At 42.1% G+C, this 17,179-nt stretch overlaps 1 protein-coding gene across 1 annotated transcript in view; it reads right to left on the bottom strand.

Annotated features, from left to right (window-relative positions):
- Positions 1 to 4,020: 4,020 nt before the first annotated feature.
- FLVCR1 (FLVCR choline and heme transporter 1) overlaps positions 4,021 to 17,179 on the bottom strand; it is a 31,860-nt gene continuing 18,701 nt past the window's right edge. Inside the window, exons 9-10 of the mRNA XM_077338766.1 lie at positions 16,579 to 16,646; positions 4,021 to 15,325 (exon numbers count right to left, since the gene is read on the bottom strand). Coding sequence (XP_077194881.1) covers positions 15,251 to 15,325; positions 16,579 to 16,646 — 143 coding nt within the window. The 3' untranslated portion in view covers positions 4,021 to 15,250. The remainder of the gene's footprint in view (positions 15,326 to 16,578; positions 16,647 to 17,179) is intronic.

Raw genomic sequence — 17,179 nt, 5'->3', positions numbered from 1 at the left:
GGACGGGGTACAATTGTCATCTGTGCCCCAAGCCAGGAATTTGGGAGTGATTCTGGATGCCTCACTTTCCATGGAGGCCCAGGTCACTAAGGTAGCCCGGACGGCGTTTCTCCATCTACGCCAAGCTCGGCTACTAGCGCCCTACCTGCCCCCGGAACACCTGGCCACTGTGATCCATGCAACGGTTACTTCTAGATTAGACTTCTGTAACTCGCTCTACGCGGGCCTACCCTTGTCTCTAACCCAGAAGTTACAGCTGGTACAGAATGCAGCTGCACGGGTCCTCACTAAATCATCTTGGAGGTCCCATGTTCAGCCTCTGCTGAAGCAGCTGCACTGGTTGCCAGTTTGTTTCCGGATCAGGTTCAAGGTTTTGGTACTAACCTTTAAGACTATACGCGGCTTGGGTCCTGCATACTTGAGGGACCGCCTATCTCCTTATGCCCCCCGCAGGGCACTTCGCTCTGCGGGTAAGAATCTGCTGATGATCCCAGGACCCCGGGAGGCACGCCTGGCCTCGACAAGGGCCAGGGCCTTTTCGGTCCTGGCCCCTACCTGGTGGAATGAGCTCCCTGAAGAGCTGCGGGCCCTGTCGGAGCTCTCTGAGTTCCGCAGAGCCTGCAAAACGGAGCTCTTCCGCCAGGCGTTTGTCTAAGGCCGGGTGATGGCCCGGGGCTAAGATCGGACCCCTCTCCCCGGAGGGGGGAGGCCAGTACTAAACTGACCTGGTTCCCCAGAGTGTTCCATCCTATGCCCAATTATCCTCCGTTCCCTTCTGCTCATCCAGTGGGCCTGTACGGGAATAGTTTTAATCGCCATCATTGTGACTTAGTCATTGTTTTAATGGGGTTTTAATGGGGAATTTTAATGGTTAATATATTGTATTTGTATTAAAATGTTGTGAACCGCCGCGAGCCGGTTTCCGAGAGCGGCGGTCATACAAATCAAATAAATAATAAATAATAATAATAACAAAGAGAAAAAATGCATATTTCCACGGAAGGGCAGACAATTTTCATTACAATGCAGTTGCACTAAGACAGCGGTGAAAATACTCCTCCCCCCCATTAAAAAAATTTTTAGTGGCACAAAACTAAAAAAGCATTTTAGCTTTTGCCAGAAAAGTCTTCCAGATAACGGTAGCTTTACTCTGCTCTGGTTCAGCCTCACTTAGAGTACTGTGTTCAGTTTTGGGCACCCCAATTGAAGAGGGATGTTGACAAACTGGAGCATGTCCAGAGGGCAGCAAAGATGGTGAGGGGTTTGGAGACCAATACGTATGAAGAAAGGTTGGGGGAGCTTGGTCTGTTAAGCCTGGAGAGAGACAACTGAGAGGGGATTTGATAACCATCTTCATATAGAGGATGGAGCAGAGTTGTTCTCTCTTGTCCCAGAGGGATGGACCAGAACCAAGGGGATGAAATTAATTCAAAAGAAATTCCATCTCAATATCAGGAAGAAGTTAGAGTAGTTTCTCAGTGAAACAGGCTTCCTCAGAAGGTGGTGGGTTATCCATCCTTGGAAATTCTTAAACAGAGGCTGGATAGCCATCTGACGGAGAAGCTGATTCTGTGAAGGCTTAAGGGGGTGGCAGGTTACAGTGGATGAGCGATTGGGATGTGAGTGTCCTGCATAGTGCAGGGGGTTGGACTAGATGACCCAGGAGGTCCCTTCCAACTCTATGATTCTATATAGCAAAAATAGTGGATACATTAGAATAGATAATAAAATGAGTACCCCCTTCAGTTGTTCCCTCTATTCTAATACAATTTACTAACCTACTTGTTAATTTAATACAAGTAAAAATGCCAGTGACTTTAAAATTCATCTGGAGATCCCCTGTTCACTATATTTGTCAGCTTGGCCATCTTACATAGTTCTCTGAGCTTATTAAGCCAGGCTGTCACCATGGTTAGTTCTGAATGTTTCCATTGCTAAGCAATTCCTAATATTCCTGCTGTCATCACATGAAAAAAATAATTCTTTGGCACTGCTGGGAAGATTCACAAGAATTAAACTTAACATAAAATCAGCATGCATAGGAAATTTTTCTAACATAGTATGAATTTTTATCCAAAATTTGCTAACCTCTTTACAATTTATGTATAATTTGCCTCAAAGAGCTCAATGTTCCGCCACCAACAACCAATAGTCCCTGGCCCTGAAGCCCGTCTGGCCTCGACCAGGGCCAGAGCCTTCTCTGTCCTGGCCCCACCTGGTAGAATGAGCTCCTGAAATCAGGACAGAGATCAGGACCCTGATGGAGGCAAAACAGTTCCACAGGGCCTGCAAAAGGGAGCTCTTCCGCCAGGCATTTGGTTGAAACAAGGCAAAACCAACATCATCTTCAGGACCCCTGCTCCCCGCTCCCAGGAATCCAAAACGGTCATGACTGGGGAAGGCACTGGCAAACCCCCCGTATTGAGTCTGCCATGAAAACGCTGGAGGGCGTCACCCCAAGGGTCAGACATGACCCGGTGCTTGCACAGGGGATACCTTTACCTTTACCTATTTATGGGCAGAACTTGAAATAGAAAATTGAGCTTTGGTAGCATGAAAAGTTCATTTTTGACCATTTATATAAGTCTTCTTGAAGTTTCTTCCAAATCGTTATGTAATTTTTTTCATACAGATGTCCAAGATCTTTTTCTATATGAACTCCTAAATATCGTACCTTCTCTGGATTAATTTCACATTGAGTTACTTCTTTTAATTTATCCAAAATTTGTTTTGAGGCTGCAGTAACTAGAATTTTAGTTTTATTGTTGTTTATTTTATAACCCAAGTACTGTCCAAAATCTTTCAAACAGTCAAATAGTTGAGGTAAAAATGTTTCTGGTCTGGTTAGCATCAGAGCTACATCATTAGCATAACTTTTTAATTTGAACTCTTCACCATCTACTCTGAGAATTAAACCTTTTCTATGACAGATATTATTGGCTTTCCTTCAGGGTGGTTTGTTCAACTGTCAGTTTATCTAGAAGGCAAATAAAACAAGTAAAACCCAACTCCATTAAGATAAACAGACTTGAATCCTGTATCTTGTTTCCACTGACACTCCCTTCACCTGTTGCAGACAGTCCTCTGCTGCAGCATAAGTGTTGCTCTATGCAGGACCACAGCCTTTCAAGGAACCAAGAAGCACCCAGTAGAAGACAGCAGTAAAAGATTATCTCCACAAAGAAGCATAGGTGGAAACAAGACTGAATACTTGCTCTTCAACACAACCTATTATATTCTCATTTTATAGAACATCAACATTCTTTGATGGTACTACATACAGAAAAACCATCCATTGATGTATAGTAGGAACTGATCTCACCTGCCATTTAACAACAATGTCAGCCGAGTAAGACAGGTCATTTTTTAAATGTGTGCCTACATTAACAACACATGAATATACATGTTATCCAGTGTATTGGTTTATTAAAATAATCAACTTGACAACATGCCTTATTTAATCAGTTCCATGGAAAAGTGGTTTAGCATTCAGAAGCTCAGCCCATGCGCACTGTAAAATGCTATATACGTATTAAAAACTCAAGTAAGTAGCCGTGTTGGTCTGAAGTAGCAGAACAAATTTAGAGACCAGGAGCACCTTTAAGACTAACAAAGTTTTATTCAAGGTATGAGCTTTCGTGTGCATGCACACTTTCTCAGGTACGTGTGTTTGCACATGAAAGCTCATACCTTGAATTAAACTTTGTTGGTCTTTAAGGTGATCCCGGACTTTAAATTTGTTCTGCATATTAAAGGAGAAGCTTGACTAGGCATCCGTAGATTGACACAAATAGAAACAGCGACTTAGAGAAGAAGCTCAGTCACAAGTCCTATTGTCATACATATACAGTTCCAAACTACTTGGAAACCTAGTAATGGCATCTTCAAAATACTACTTGGAAGATCCATCTTTTCTAACTGTAATGCATCCTACTGGCAAGACACAAGTCCATCTACTTCAAAAAGATTAATAAGGTATTGCATACCACTCTCAGTTCAGAGATAGTCAAAATGCACAACTTTCTTTCCACGGGGCTTTTATTTAGCACACTAAGAATCTGAGACAGGTAAGTTCAAACAATACAAAAAACTGTATCACACTACATTCAAGCAGACAGATTATATTACCCATTTGTAACAGCTGATGGATCATGTTTTTATTAAAGTCACTGTGACACTTTGACCCTATATGACTTTCACCAGAAATTGTGCTTTAGAGACTCTCCTTGGAGTGAACTGTAATCTGAAATAGAACTTCAGTTGTTCCCCTCATTCTATTTCAAAATAATTACAAAAATGATAAATCATCCTTCATATGACTAACACAGGAAATTGCTGGTCAGCATAGAACATTTCCAACATATCCCAAAATGAAAGAAAATCACTATGCTGGTCGAGAACTAGATCCAGAACTATATATCCATACTCATATGCATATAAGAGGTTCCATATTGATGTGTTTTTTAACACATGGCAAAGTCAAAGATTGGTCATTCACTGAACCTAGTGTATTCCTTGGAAAACAGATGCAGCTTTATAATGCTGGTATCTAAATAGAAGAAAGTATGTTACTATGATGAGCTATATTTATTTTCTGCCACAGAATTCAGTGGTAGCCTTTCATTTTTATAGTCAAGGGCCTACAGCTTGCAATGCCTTGGGGAGGGCCTATAGTTACCTTTCCACTTACAATACAAAGGATCCCTCTATAAAGGACTACTTTTGCCCCGATCTTCTATTCCTTAATGTTCACAGAAATGAATAAAAATGTAGAGCCTGGAGCACCTTTAAAATAATTAAATGATAAATATTGCTGTACAATTAGTTTTTAAAAAAATATGTAAACATATTTGGTGAGCCATTCCGACCCATTTTAGGAATAAGGATGACAGCCAGCCAATACCCATTCAGTTCTTTAGCACGTGCAATACAAGGAGTGCTGTCATTGTGTCTTCCGCCCATCAGTTCCTCCCATGAAGCTGTGGGGCAGCTCTCTTTGGATCATTTGATGCAGTACAAGTCAAAACTGAGAGACTGTGACTGGCCTAAGATCATTTTCTGAGTTTATAACTGGACCAATTTGGAATATGAATTTAACACGGCAAACAAAACATTTGGACAATATTAGTTATACCTTCCTGATAGACTTTAGCCTGCTCATTAAATAGTCTGTCTTTGATTATGTAGAGTACAGGGTGTGCTATAAATATAGCATAAGGAAATATGAAATGTAAGCAATACTGTGTAAGGGTGGTACACAGCAATGGGGGCTTACTGTTAGAAAAGCTTCCCAGGACATTTTGTTTGGAAAACAGTAGTCCAAAAGGCCACATATTATGGGTGATCTGGGTAGATCTCACAACTTTTATTTTAAATCAGAGTAAAAGACTCCAACTGTGCTAGAAAGGGGGGGGGGTTGAATTATTTCTGCTCCATGGGTCTGTCAATGTATATCAGACAATAACCCCTGAATTAGAAAAATACAGATATCCCAATTATGCCCACAATCTTTCCACTGCAGGGCTAATAGTTTGGGAGGAGCCTTATGCAGATTCAGAGAATGGGACACAGGAATGGGATAAGCAATCCCCCTCCCACAGCACTCTTACTCTTAAACACTGGAGCCTCCATGGCCATTTTATAGTAAAAAAGGAAGTGATGGGAAGTATAAGGTATATCTATATTCAGATCTGTTTCAGTTAGTAGTTGTGCAGAAAGCAATAGAATAATTAGACTTTGAGGGCCAATAAAAAGGAAAGCTGTTGAATGAGAAGAGATGCCATCAAGCATGAGCATGGAATCACCGAGCTTCCAGAAAAGATACCACACTGATAGCAAACCTGGCACCCTTGGCATCACTGCATCTAATATTATAACACTTACTGAAACTGGAGCGATATTAAGCGAAACCACAGAAAGATCCCATTTAATCTGGTTGATAGCCATGAGTTCCCATCTGTCCCAAAACACTGAACATTTGCTGAATTTTAATGTAGTTTGAGGTACTCATAGTTACAAGGTTAGTATGCATATGGGCTACACCTCCAGGTGAAGGATCAAACAATGAAATAAGTGACTTGCAGTAAGACTGTATGAGGTTCTAACTGCTGTATAACTTTTAAATTAAATATTCTAGCAAGCACCAAGGATGAGTTCAGGGTTCACTTTTGCCTGAACGTCATACGAATAAGGGGCTGGTCCATCAGGATCAAGTGGCCAAATAGACCAATATCCTAGAAAGAATATATTACCCAGGTCATGAAACAATGGCAGGGTAATAGGTGGACAAAACAGAAACCAAGAGCCTAGACTCAGTCAACTAAGCCAAATCTAGAACCACCCATAGAAATAACCTTGCACTACAAGCATATGCAGATTTTTAAGTGACTAAGTTGTTAAATGCCCTCGAGTAGCCAAATCTGTCTAGAAAGCTAGAACATATGGCTTCTAAGCTCAGCAATGGTTCTGTACCAAAACCCCTTCCCTGTGACTTGAGATTAGCCAAGGGGGAAAAGGCAACAGTGTTTAACGAAGAAAATCAAAGTTGTTAATAGCCTTGCTTTATGATCAGATTTGTTGTTCCCATATTTCAAATTAAACTGTGCTCATTTCAAGGCACATTATTCAAAAATGCAGAATACCGAAATACAAGAATCCAAATAACCATGGAACTCATTCTGAATTCAAAGAGCTGTAGACTTTTTCCTTTATGTGGCAGATTCTATGCCACACAATAAGATGAAGAAGACTTGAAGAGTAGGCTTTTGTGCCCCACTTTTCAATACCCAAAGATGTCTCAAAGCAGCTTACAATTGCCTTCCCTTCTTCATACCACAACAGACATCCTATGAGGTGGGTGTGTCTGAGAGAGCTCTGACAGCATTGTTCTGCAAGAACAGTTCTAACAGAACTGTGACTAGCCCAAGGTCACTCAGCTGACTGCATGTGGAGGAGCACAGAATTAAACCCAATTCTCCAAGATTAGGGATGGCCACTCTTAACCACTACACCAAGCTGATTTAGAAACAAAGAAAAACTTCCAAGACAATGGATCAGCACTTGATCCATACCAGTCTGGCTTCTGTCCAGGCCATGGGGAGGTGATGGTGCTGTACGTCCTGAAGGATGACCTCCAGCATCAACTGGATAGAGGCAGTACGGCACTTGTGTTACTAGGTCTGTTGGCTGCATTTGATGTGGTTGACTGCAAGATGTTAGACCCCCACCTCATCAAGACTGGAATTCAAAGGACAGCCTTTCAATGGCTGATCTATTTTATCCAGAACCAGCCACAAAGAGTGACAGTGGGGGAGAATTCTTCGCATTCCTACCAACTGTCTTGCGGGGTATCACAAGGGGTGATACTCTCCCCCACGCTGTTCAAGATCTGCATGCACCCTCTGGCCCAGCTGATCCAGAGCTTTGGGCTGGGTTGTCACCATTATGCAGATAACACCCAGCTCTACCCCTAATGGATGGCTGCCCAGACTCTGCCCTGGAAACCTTATGCCAGGTATCTGAAAGTGGTTGACGGTCAACCACTTGGTTGGTTCAAGCAGAGTTGCTTGAAACTCAACCCTTCCAAAATGGAGGTCCTGTGGCAGGATTTGAAAGGGTCAGATCAGGAAGCATGTCTCCCCTGCCTGGATGGAGTGCAACTAGAGATCTCGCCCTCTGCTAGGAATTTGGAGGTGATTACCTATGCCTCCAAGTCAATGTAGGCATAGGTCATGAGAATAACCCAATCAGTATTTTTCCACCTGTGACAAGCAAAGCTATTAGCGCCCTATCAGGTCTCAGAGCTCCTAGCCACAGTGATCCACACATTGGTCACCTCCAGGCTAGACCTCTGTAGCTTGCTGTATGCAGGCCTACTCTTGTCATTGATCCGGAAATTGCAAATAGTGCAAAATGAGGCTGCCAGGGTTTTCATGGGTACAGAGGACTCACATGCAGCTAGTGCCAAAACAGCTGCATTGGTTGCCAGTGATATTCCAGATAAAGTTCAAGGTTTTGATATTAACCTTCAAAGCCATTTGTGATCTGGGCCCAACGTACCGGAGGGACTATTTATAGCCCTATGCCCCCTGCAGAGCTCTTTGCTCTGTGGGCGCTAATAAGCTGATGATCCCCACCTCACATGAAGCATGCCTGGCTACAACCAGGGATGAGGGCTTTATGGTCCTGCCCCCTATCTGGTGGAATGAGCTTTCAGAAGACCTAAGGAGCCTTTTGGAGCTCTCATAGTTCTGCAGGGCCTGTAAGATGGAGCTCTTCCAGCAGGCATTTGGTTGAAGACAGGGCAGGAAAGTTCCTTGGGTCCCACCTCCAGACATCTACCTCAAGGTATAGAGTCTGGTGGGAGGGGGCTTGTTGAGTGGGTATGGAAATTTTAGAGGGAGGTTCAATGAACGGATTTTGTTGCCTTTTATTGTAATTAGTCAAATGTTCTGTATTTTATGGTTTTATTGTCTTTTAAACTGCCACAAGCCAGCCAGTCCAAGAGCAGCAGTTAACAAATTGAAATAACAACAACAATAATAGTGACATGAGGGGATCAGCTGTTCAAAATTAAAAAGTCAAAGATTATAGCCAACTTTTAAATTCAGAATAAATGTCCAATATAGTTAAAAACTCCATAATCACATAGGTTTAAACAAATCCCTGGTATAAGATTAACCAGCACTTTGGCTCCCAGCTGAAGAATTAAAGGTTACATATGAAAAGTCTCCATTTAGATTTTAACGGGGTATTGAAATGTTATAAATCCAATGTCCACTGTTATGCCAGCAATGTGCCATTAACTCCCAGCTAATCTGAAATTACACAGAAGAAGAAGAAGAGTTGGTTCTTATATGCCACTTTTCCCTACCCGAAGGAGGCTCAAAGCGGCTTACAGTCGCCTTCCCATTCCTTTCCACAGATAATGTAAGCTTTCTGTCTTACTTTAGAAAGTTTACTTTTCATTTACACCCCACTTTTCTCTACCCAAGGAGTCTCAAAGTGGCTTACAATCCACCTTCCCATTCTCTCCCCACAACAGATACCCTGTGAGGTTGGTGAGGCTGCTGCTCTAAACCACTCCACCAAGACTATGCAATACCAACATACCGTATATACTCGCATATAGGCTGACCCACATATAAGCTGAGGCACCTAATTACACCACAAAATGCTGGAAAAACTTATTGACTCACATATAAGCCGACGGTGGTGTTTGGATAGTGGCTTTTTCTCCTTTTCTCCTCTCCCCCCGTTTTGGGCAGGATTTTTTCCCCTTTTCTTCCCACCCTCCTGCTCCCTCTGACCCCCTCTTGCCTTTATTCCTTCCTCTAGGGGAGTTTCCTCCTTTTGCTCTCTGCTCTCCCTCTGAGACAGAGGCTTCAGAGCTTCCTGCAACACGTACTAGCCTCGTTAAGGCAGTGAGGGGGAAGGTGGAGACTGCTCTTTCCCTTCCAGGCTTGCTGCGCCTCTGCTGTTCCTGCCTCTGCTTGTTCAGGCAAGTATACTTGTCTCCCACCCTCCAGTCTTCTCTGGAAGCTGTTTTTTTTTTTAATACCCGCATATAAGCTGAGGGGGACTTTTTCAGCTTAAAAAAAGGGCTGAAAAACTCAGCTTATATGCAAGTATATATGATATATCCAAAGCCTCATTTAGGAGCGTTTATAGAAATATAGATTAAGATTCAAGTGGGTAGCCATGTTGGCCTGAAGCAGCAGAACAAATTTAGACATTGTTCTAATTCTATGACACTGTATTTGAGGAAGGGTTCGGGCACAAAAAAGCTCATACCTTGAATAAAACTTTCTTAGTCTTAAAGGTGCCACTGGACCCTATTAATAGATTCCTAGCCTTATTTTGAAAGCCTTGGTTTTTGCTACAATTAAGTATTTTTTGCCAGAAATGCTTTGTTTTCAAAAGCTCAGCAGGTTTCCTGCCTTGTCAAACTTTCATGGTATTCTGCTAAGGGTAAACCTGGCAATGGGGCAAAGACAAAACAAGTGATTTAACAGGATTAATGTTTCCAAGTGAAAACACAGAAGCTCAAAAGAACTTGCCTCTCAAGCTTTGAAGGCCATGCTAAAACTAGGCTGAGGATGACAGAAGCCCAGTGATGGCTCTTGTAAGTTTACACAGCTGCACTTGATGCAAGAGCCCTGTGAGATGTCCCAAGAAATATATTTTCTTATTTGGTAGCATTCATAAGAATATGAAAGCACCACTCAGTTATTGATAAGACTGTGGCATAAGCTTAACAATGCATAAATTGTACATTCCTAATATAGTAGATACCAGCCATACCTGCTTCTGCACCTGCACACTGTAGTACACGATTGGCTAGACGGCCAGTGTACAGGCTCTGGGGGATGATTTTTCTGAAGAACAGCCTCTCCAAACACATCAACACTACAATCTCACCTGCCAGGGTATACTACTGTATGAAATGGTAGCTTCACCCATCCTTAAAGTATAAAGAGGACACAGCAGTTCCTCTAGTACAATGTTAATGAGTACAGGTCTCCAGTCCAACTGGTAACAGAAAGCACAGGCATCCCAATGGGATTTCCTTTGAGAAGAAATCCATTTGTTTTTTGATGTGTCCTAAGACAAGGAAAAAAGCTATTTCCTTAAATCTCTTTTACTCTGTAGAGACAGAACGAGGGAGCACAGAAAACATGCTAGCTGCCATCTTATATCCAGTAAAAAATGGATAGGTTTGTATTCTGAGTGTGGTGAAACTAGGAGAGAACTGTTAAGCATCACTTTCTCTTTATGCATTCTAAGATTTTAGGTTGCTCAGGTCTGTGGCCAAGACTCTGCAACTTAAACAGCAGTAGAAACTGGCATACACAGAGTACATTCTGAAATGTCAGAAGTAGAAGCCATGGCTAGAACTGTCCACAGCATGGGGCTTGGGTGTGAAGGTTGCTTCTTTACTCTTTGCTAGGGAGGGATCGCTTTGGCTCGTTGGAGGTTATTATTACCTGATGGAGTGGAAGAATCACAGTCCCAGCAGCAGTTCTGTCACTTTGGGATTTAGAGGTCTGTTTCAGTTCTGAGGCTAGAGCTCATTTGCAGAGCTAATTTGCACAAGACAAATGGGCAACAGACTTAACAAAACAGCAGCAGCTGGTACTGGAATCAAGTTTGGATGGGGAGTTCCAGAGGAATGTGTCATGTTCACCTATCTAAGTTAAGGCAGAGGAAGTTGCAAGCAAAGTTCATTCCAGAAGGAAGGCACAAAATCTGGAAGAATGATTCCTAACAGCTTTCTTAATGCCAAATATTTACAATATTCTCCATAGATCTTCTCCAAAACAAATAACGGTAACTACATCTATTCAAAGTGGGTAACATGCCCTCTCCCACAAATTTCTATCCTGGGGAAATCCCAAAATGAACACACAACTACCCAAAAGATTGAACAAATTCAAACAACAAGGCTCAGCAAAGCAGCTTTTGTAGCAGTGAGAAGAGAACTGAGTGGGACTTTGGAGTTCATACAGATGATACATCGTCCTACTTGACTAGAGCTCTAGAAAATTCCTTGCCTTTGTGGAGCTGTAGAATCTAACTCTCATAAAACAGAGATCATAAACAAATTTTCCCTTAGTCTATCGTGGTTATAAACCAGATTTAATTGCCTCATCTGAAGTGTATGCTCACCATTCTTCCCTATGCTAACAAATTCAAAAAACTGAAATACTCACATCATACCTCTAACAAAACTACATACCTCTAACAAATGTTAGAGCTGGTAAGCTGCCTACTTCTGAAAGGGTCCCTTTATTTTCAGTCACAAAAATAATACACATCAGGAGATGCGCTCTGGGATCATCTAGATCAGGCTTTCTCAACTGGGGTTGCATGAAACCCTGGGGTTTCTCAACAGCCTGGAAGGGTTTCCCGATGAGGTGGGACTTAATTAATGTTAATATATTTCTTACTTTAAAAGAAAACCTATCAAGTGATTACATTAAAGAAAACCTATCAAGAATTGAGGCTTTTGAACTCTGGTGCTGGAGAAGACTCTTGTAAGTCCCTTGGACTGCAAGGCGAACAAACCGGTCAGTCCTAGAGGAGATCAGCCCTGACTGCTCCTTAGAAGGCCAGATCCTGAAGATAAAACTCAAATACTTTGGCCATCTCATGAGAAGGAAGGACTCCCTGGAGAAGAGCCTAATGCTGGGAGCGATCGAGGGCAAAAGAAGAAGGGGACGACAGAGAATGAGGTGGCTGGATGGAGTCACTGAAGCAGTAGGTGCAAACTTAAATGGACTCCAGGGAATGGTAGAGGACAGGAAGGCCTGGAGGATCATTGTCCATGGGGTCGCGATGGGTCGGACATGACTTTGCACCTAACAACAACAACATCAAGTGATATGACCATAAATAGTTATGTTGACCCACCTGCCCCCCAATGACCAATGGTGAACCTGGAAGGAGTGGAAAGGGGAGGGGCCCCAGTCATAAAAATCCTTGCTGGCTGAGGCTAGTCACTCATGGTAGCAACTGGAGGGGGTGGTGGCAGGGGATAATGGAGTGGTGGATGCCTGCCCCAACCTTGTTCCCAGCCCAGCAGAGTAGACCACTGGGCTATTTCTGGAGTTGGGGGGGGTGAGGATAGTGATGTCACATCTGGTGGGAGTATTGAGGTGATGTCACTTCTGATGACATGTGACTTCTGGGGGCATGGCAGGAAAGTGTGGCCTTAGTACACTTTATTACAACTTTAAAAATTAGGGTAATACTAACAGGGCGTATCAAGTCTAGAATCCTTTCCTCTACAAGCTAATGGAGGAAATTACAGCCGTATTTTCAAACACTACGTTTAGCTTGCTGCACAGCTGTACCATTTATCCTACTAAGAAACTGAGATGTGTTGCAAATACTAAAACATTTTGGGGGAAATATACTGTAAAATACTAGCACATTTTGTACAATGGATGTATTTCAGTACCACTCTCTTCATTTTAATTCCTCCTCAAAGCTATGGATCATGATCCAGCCCAAGTTACTTCATTCCTGCTGGCATTGATAGGAATGGCAGTTATATGCTTCCCTTTTTCCCAGTGTACTAATTTTAAAGTGCCCATCACTTTATTTATTCATATATTTCTAGCCCACTTTTCCGCATGGCTCAAGGAGGTTTGGTCTTGACAATGGTTTTTACCATTACATTACTGAACAAAGGAGTTGGAGAAGTAACATGCTCAGACTGTCACAAGCCTTACTTCCCTACTAAGCTTAACAAGCTGGAATGTTACTGAAATATTCTGGATATATTTGAGAATCTGGGTAGCCGCATCAGTGGCCTCAGCAATAGCAGCATTTTCTCCTTCCATCTAAAGCTGACCACTACTCACTTCCAGGCAAGAGAACACATTCAAACATTTGCTACTAACATTTTCACACATTTAGCAAGATTGAGCATGTTTTTATCAAACCGACTAACAGCAAACCGAAAATATGTAACAGCTCTTACATAGACCCTACACAGACATATATGCTTTACATGATTCAGTAGGAAAAGGCACAGTATTCTTGTGAAGCTGCTTACCTTCTGATCACGAGCCAGAGCCCCGTGTACACTCTTATACTTGTTTCTCCTCAGCTTCCTTCCTATATCTACATTACACTGACATTCCAAACACACAAAGAGAAATACAAGAGGAAAACAGCTGCAGACAGACATCTCTGTAAGAGATGGTATGTTTTGTTTTTGGTTTGTTTGTTTGTTTTGGCAATTCACATGCTATGAAACATGTCTGCATCTCATTTTTCTTCCTGTGTTTTGAATAAGCAATGAAAAATAGTCAGGATGAATGCAGGTCTAAGAAACTTGGAGGCTAAAATCCAAAACACACGCTCACTCTCACACTTCTGGAATACGTAGCTATCAAATACTTCCTCAAAATATTATGCTTTTCTGCAGCTTCCTGATTAGCGGGAGGTTTAGAAACTGTAGCTGCTCCACAGCCAACAGCAATGACAGTTCATAGTACAGCACATCAAAACCTGTTCTTACACTTTGTGTTGTGCTTGAAGCAATGCTCCTCCTACAGAAAGAGCTGTTTAAAAATGTCAGCATATTTTTGAAGTTTCAGTACATTCGGTATATTCAAAGAAAAAAACCTCAAATTGGTATTTCCTGATGTTCTTGAATTCTAATACTGGAATGGTATTTAGATTTGGTAAATATTTGAGAATACTGAATTTTTTTGGCTCCATTATAGCTTATGGGAACCATTATTAAAAATGGAGAATCAATCTAAGGGTCTCTGGGTCTTAGCAGGGGAGCTGTTTATTCAGGTAGAGACACCAAATCTGCAGCATAGCTGTTGATACTTCTCCTGAAAAGACCTCCCCAAGTTTGAAAAAGATTGGAACAGGGTCCAATTCTATGAGCCCCAAAGAAAGGGTCTGCCATCCTCCATCGTTTCCAATGGTAGGGGGAAAGGCATTTAAACTTTAAGGGGAATGTTAACCCTTTAAAATTTAAATGCGTTTTGCAAGCCACTGCAGCATGAGTGAACTCTGAAGGCATTTGAAGAGCTCTCGATCCCTTTAAACCCTTTCTCCAAGCAGTTTTTACTTTGAAGGCATTTAAAATTACTAAGCCCTTTAAATGCACTTTAACTGCAGCTATCTGGCGGTCTCAAAAATCCCAAATAATTTCAGGATTTTTCAAGCTCAGTCATTTAAGATAGCAAAATATTAGCAAAAAATATATCCAGCCACATTAATACCCCCCAAAAATACCCATACAGAATACAGGTATTTTTTTCTGGCTAGGATTAGCCAAACGCATGCCCTAGTCAGTATATTTACAGGTTTATAAAAAAACAAAACATTTATACCAGTCTGTTCTGTGCACACTTTCAACATAAAGAATGAAAGTTGTAGATTAGTTAGTTGTGCTGACTTTAATTAGAACCTCTTGGCATCTATCACAGCATTCAACTTGTTTCATCATACTTTCTCAAAGTGCACACCTTCTAGAAATGGAATGTCAAAATTCAGAGACTGCTAGTGCAACCTTTAAAAAAATCCCACTTATAAATAATTTAAAAGTTAAACTGTGTCCTCCATAGATTGTGTGTTCACCTGTAGTTTACATGTAAGCAGTACTGTATGATTATCACCAGCAACAGGGATCGCTTATTACTTTCAGGCATAAAGCCCTCACAATTACTTATCAGGCAGCTTGTGCCTGGTGTAACATGACACTTATGGGTATCTGTGAATTTCAAATTTTTGAGTCAGACGGACTCCTTGATGCAGTTTTATTCTGTTCACTTTCCACAGCACTATCAGCTGACACCTGTGTGAGAAATCAAAATGACAGATGATTATCATCAATGATTCCCAAAGTTTGGGAGGGTACACAATCACAGTTTTATAAAATAAGTTTCATGGAACGGAATAAATATTAGTCAGAAGAATTTCCTCTCCATCTTTGAATTAAAACTGTTAAAACTGTATAGGCATGCAAGCATCTATATCACCACTCATTCCATCCAAAAACATTTGTCAATCAAGCTTGCTAGCAATAGATACACATAAGCAAGGACCTATGCAAAGTCAAATGCAAATGAAAACTCCATTCTCCCCTCCTGTGCTGGTCCCCTGTGGTCACCACTGTCATAAGGTCTCCCCTGCTAGCTTTGTGACGGGGGAATCAGAACTGGCCTGAACAAAAAAAGTGACTAAACCTGCTTTTCTCTCCACCCCTACAATCAGCTGGCCAATGGTGAAGCTGGGAGCTGAGGCAACTTCCTCCCCAAGCATGTCTTCTCCAGCCACCCAGCAACAAGAAGCTGGGGAAGCTGGATAAAGAAAGCATGTCCTGCTACTGTCCTCTAGTCATCACTGCTGCTGCTTCCTCTGTTTCCTACCTACCTGCAACAGTGACTCCACCACCAATATGACTCCCATCCAACAGCCCTCTGCCCAGCAGGAAGGCAACAGGAGCAAAAATGATTGACTAGTGCTGACATTGCACACAAAAATCAACCATCTAAGGTGGCAGGTTCCCCCCATGATGCTTTTCTTCCTTCCCACTTAATAGAGGTACCTCTTCCACTGATGCTCACAAAGTAGTTTGGGAGAAAAGGGAGGGAATTTGCAGTCATATGACGCATATGGGGAAGGGCTGCTTTGCATTCAGAAGGTTCAATCCCCAGCATCTCTAGTTAAAAAGGTAAGGCAATAGGTGTTGGGAAAGACCTCTGGCCCGAGACCCTGGACAGCTGCTGCCAGTCTGAATAGACAAGACTGACTTTGATGGACCAGTAGTTTGATTCCATATGTTTTGTGTGTGAGAGAGACATTATTATTATAGAATATAACAGCAACAGATAATTTTAATTAAAGTCTTTTAAAGGAGAAATCAGAAGAAAGAAAATAAGAGGATACCTGCACCCAAGAGAAACATAAGACATTAACTATTACAAGCTTAATTAGTGCAATCTGCTATTCCATCTGAGCAATCAAAGCTACAATACTGTTGTGTTCAACAGTCTTGTGTCATGCATCAGTTCATAGTAGATAATCATGCCCAGAAGCACTACTTACAGATTTAATGTTAGTATTCTTAATCCCTGAATTCACATTGTGTCTTCGTAAATCTGATCTGATAAAAGCTGAAACAAAACAAAACACAATATATAAACTGCAATAAATATTTGGGCCAATGCTAGCCATTTTGAATTTACAAACAATGGTGTTCTGAGAAAATTCGGATGAATACATAGGCATGCTGACGGCCACACTTCCCTCTCCCCCCCCCCCCCACAGCGAGAAGCTTGCCGGGCTGCGAGCTAATTGGCCGCTTCAGTGGCCGATTTGCTTGAGGCCTGGCGAGCTTCTCGCTGCAGGGGTGGGCCAGGAGAGGAAGCTGCAGCCCGCTGCCGAGGCTCTCACGGCCCAGCAGCGGGCCACAGACCAGAGGTTGATGACCCCCACCATAAGATGTTTGTTACGCTAGCCATTTGATAAGGTGGGGAGGAAAAGGGGCAGATGACACACTCTCCAAGCATCTGGAGTTTCTGTGGTCTGAATAAACTATAGGTGTTCTATGTGACAGCTGGTCAAATTGAACAGAAATATTTATGAATTCACTGAAAGCAGCTTGTAGAAAACAAAATTATCTATATCTCAGTTTCTTCACCCATGT

Source organism: Paroedura picta, chromosome 1, assembly GCF_049243985.1.
Source record: "Paroedura picta isolate Pp20150507F chromosome 1, Ppicta_v3.0, whole genome shotgun sequence".
In the NCBI taxonomy this organism is placed as follows: domain Eukaryota; kingdom Metazoa; phylum Chordata; class Lepidosauria; order Squamata; family Gekkonidae; genus Paroedura; species Paroedura picta.
This window is presented reverse-complemented; position numbering and strand designations above follow the sequence as displayed.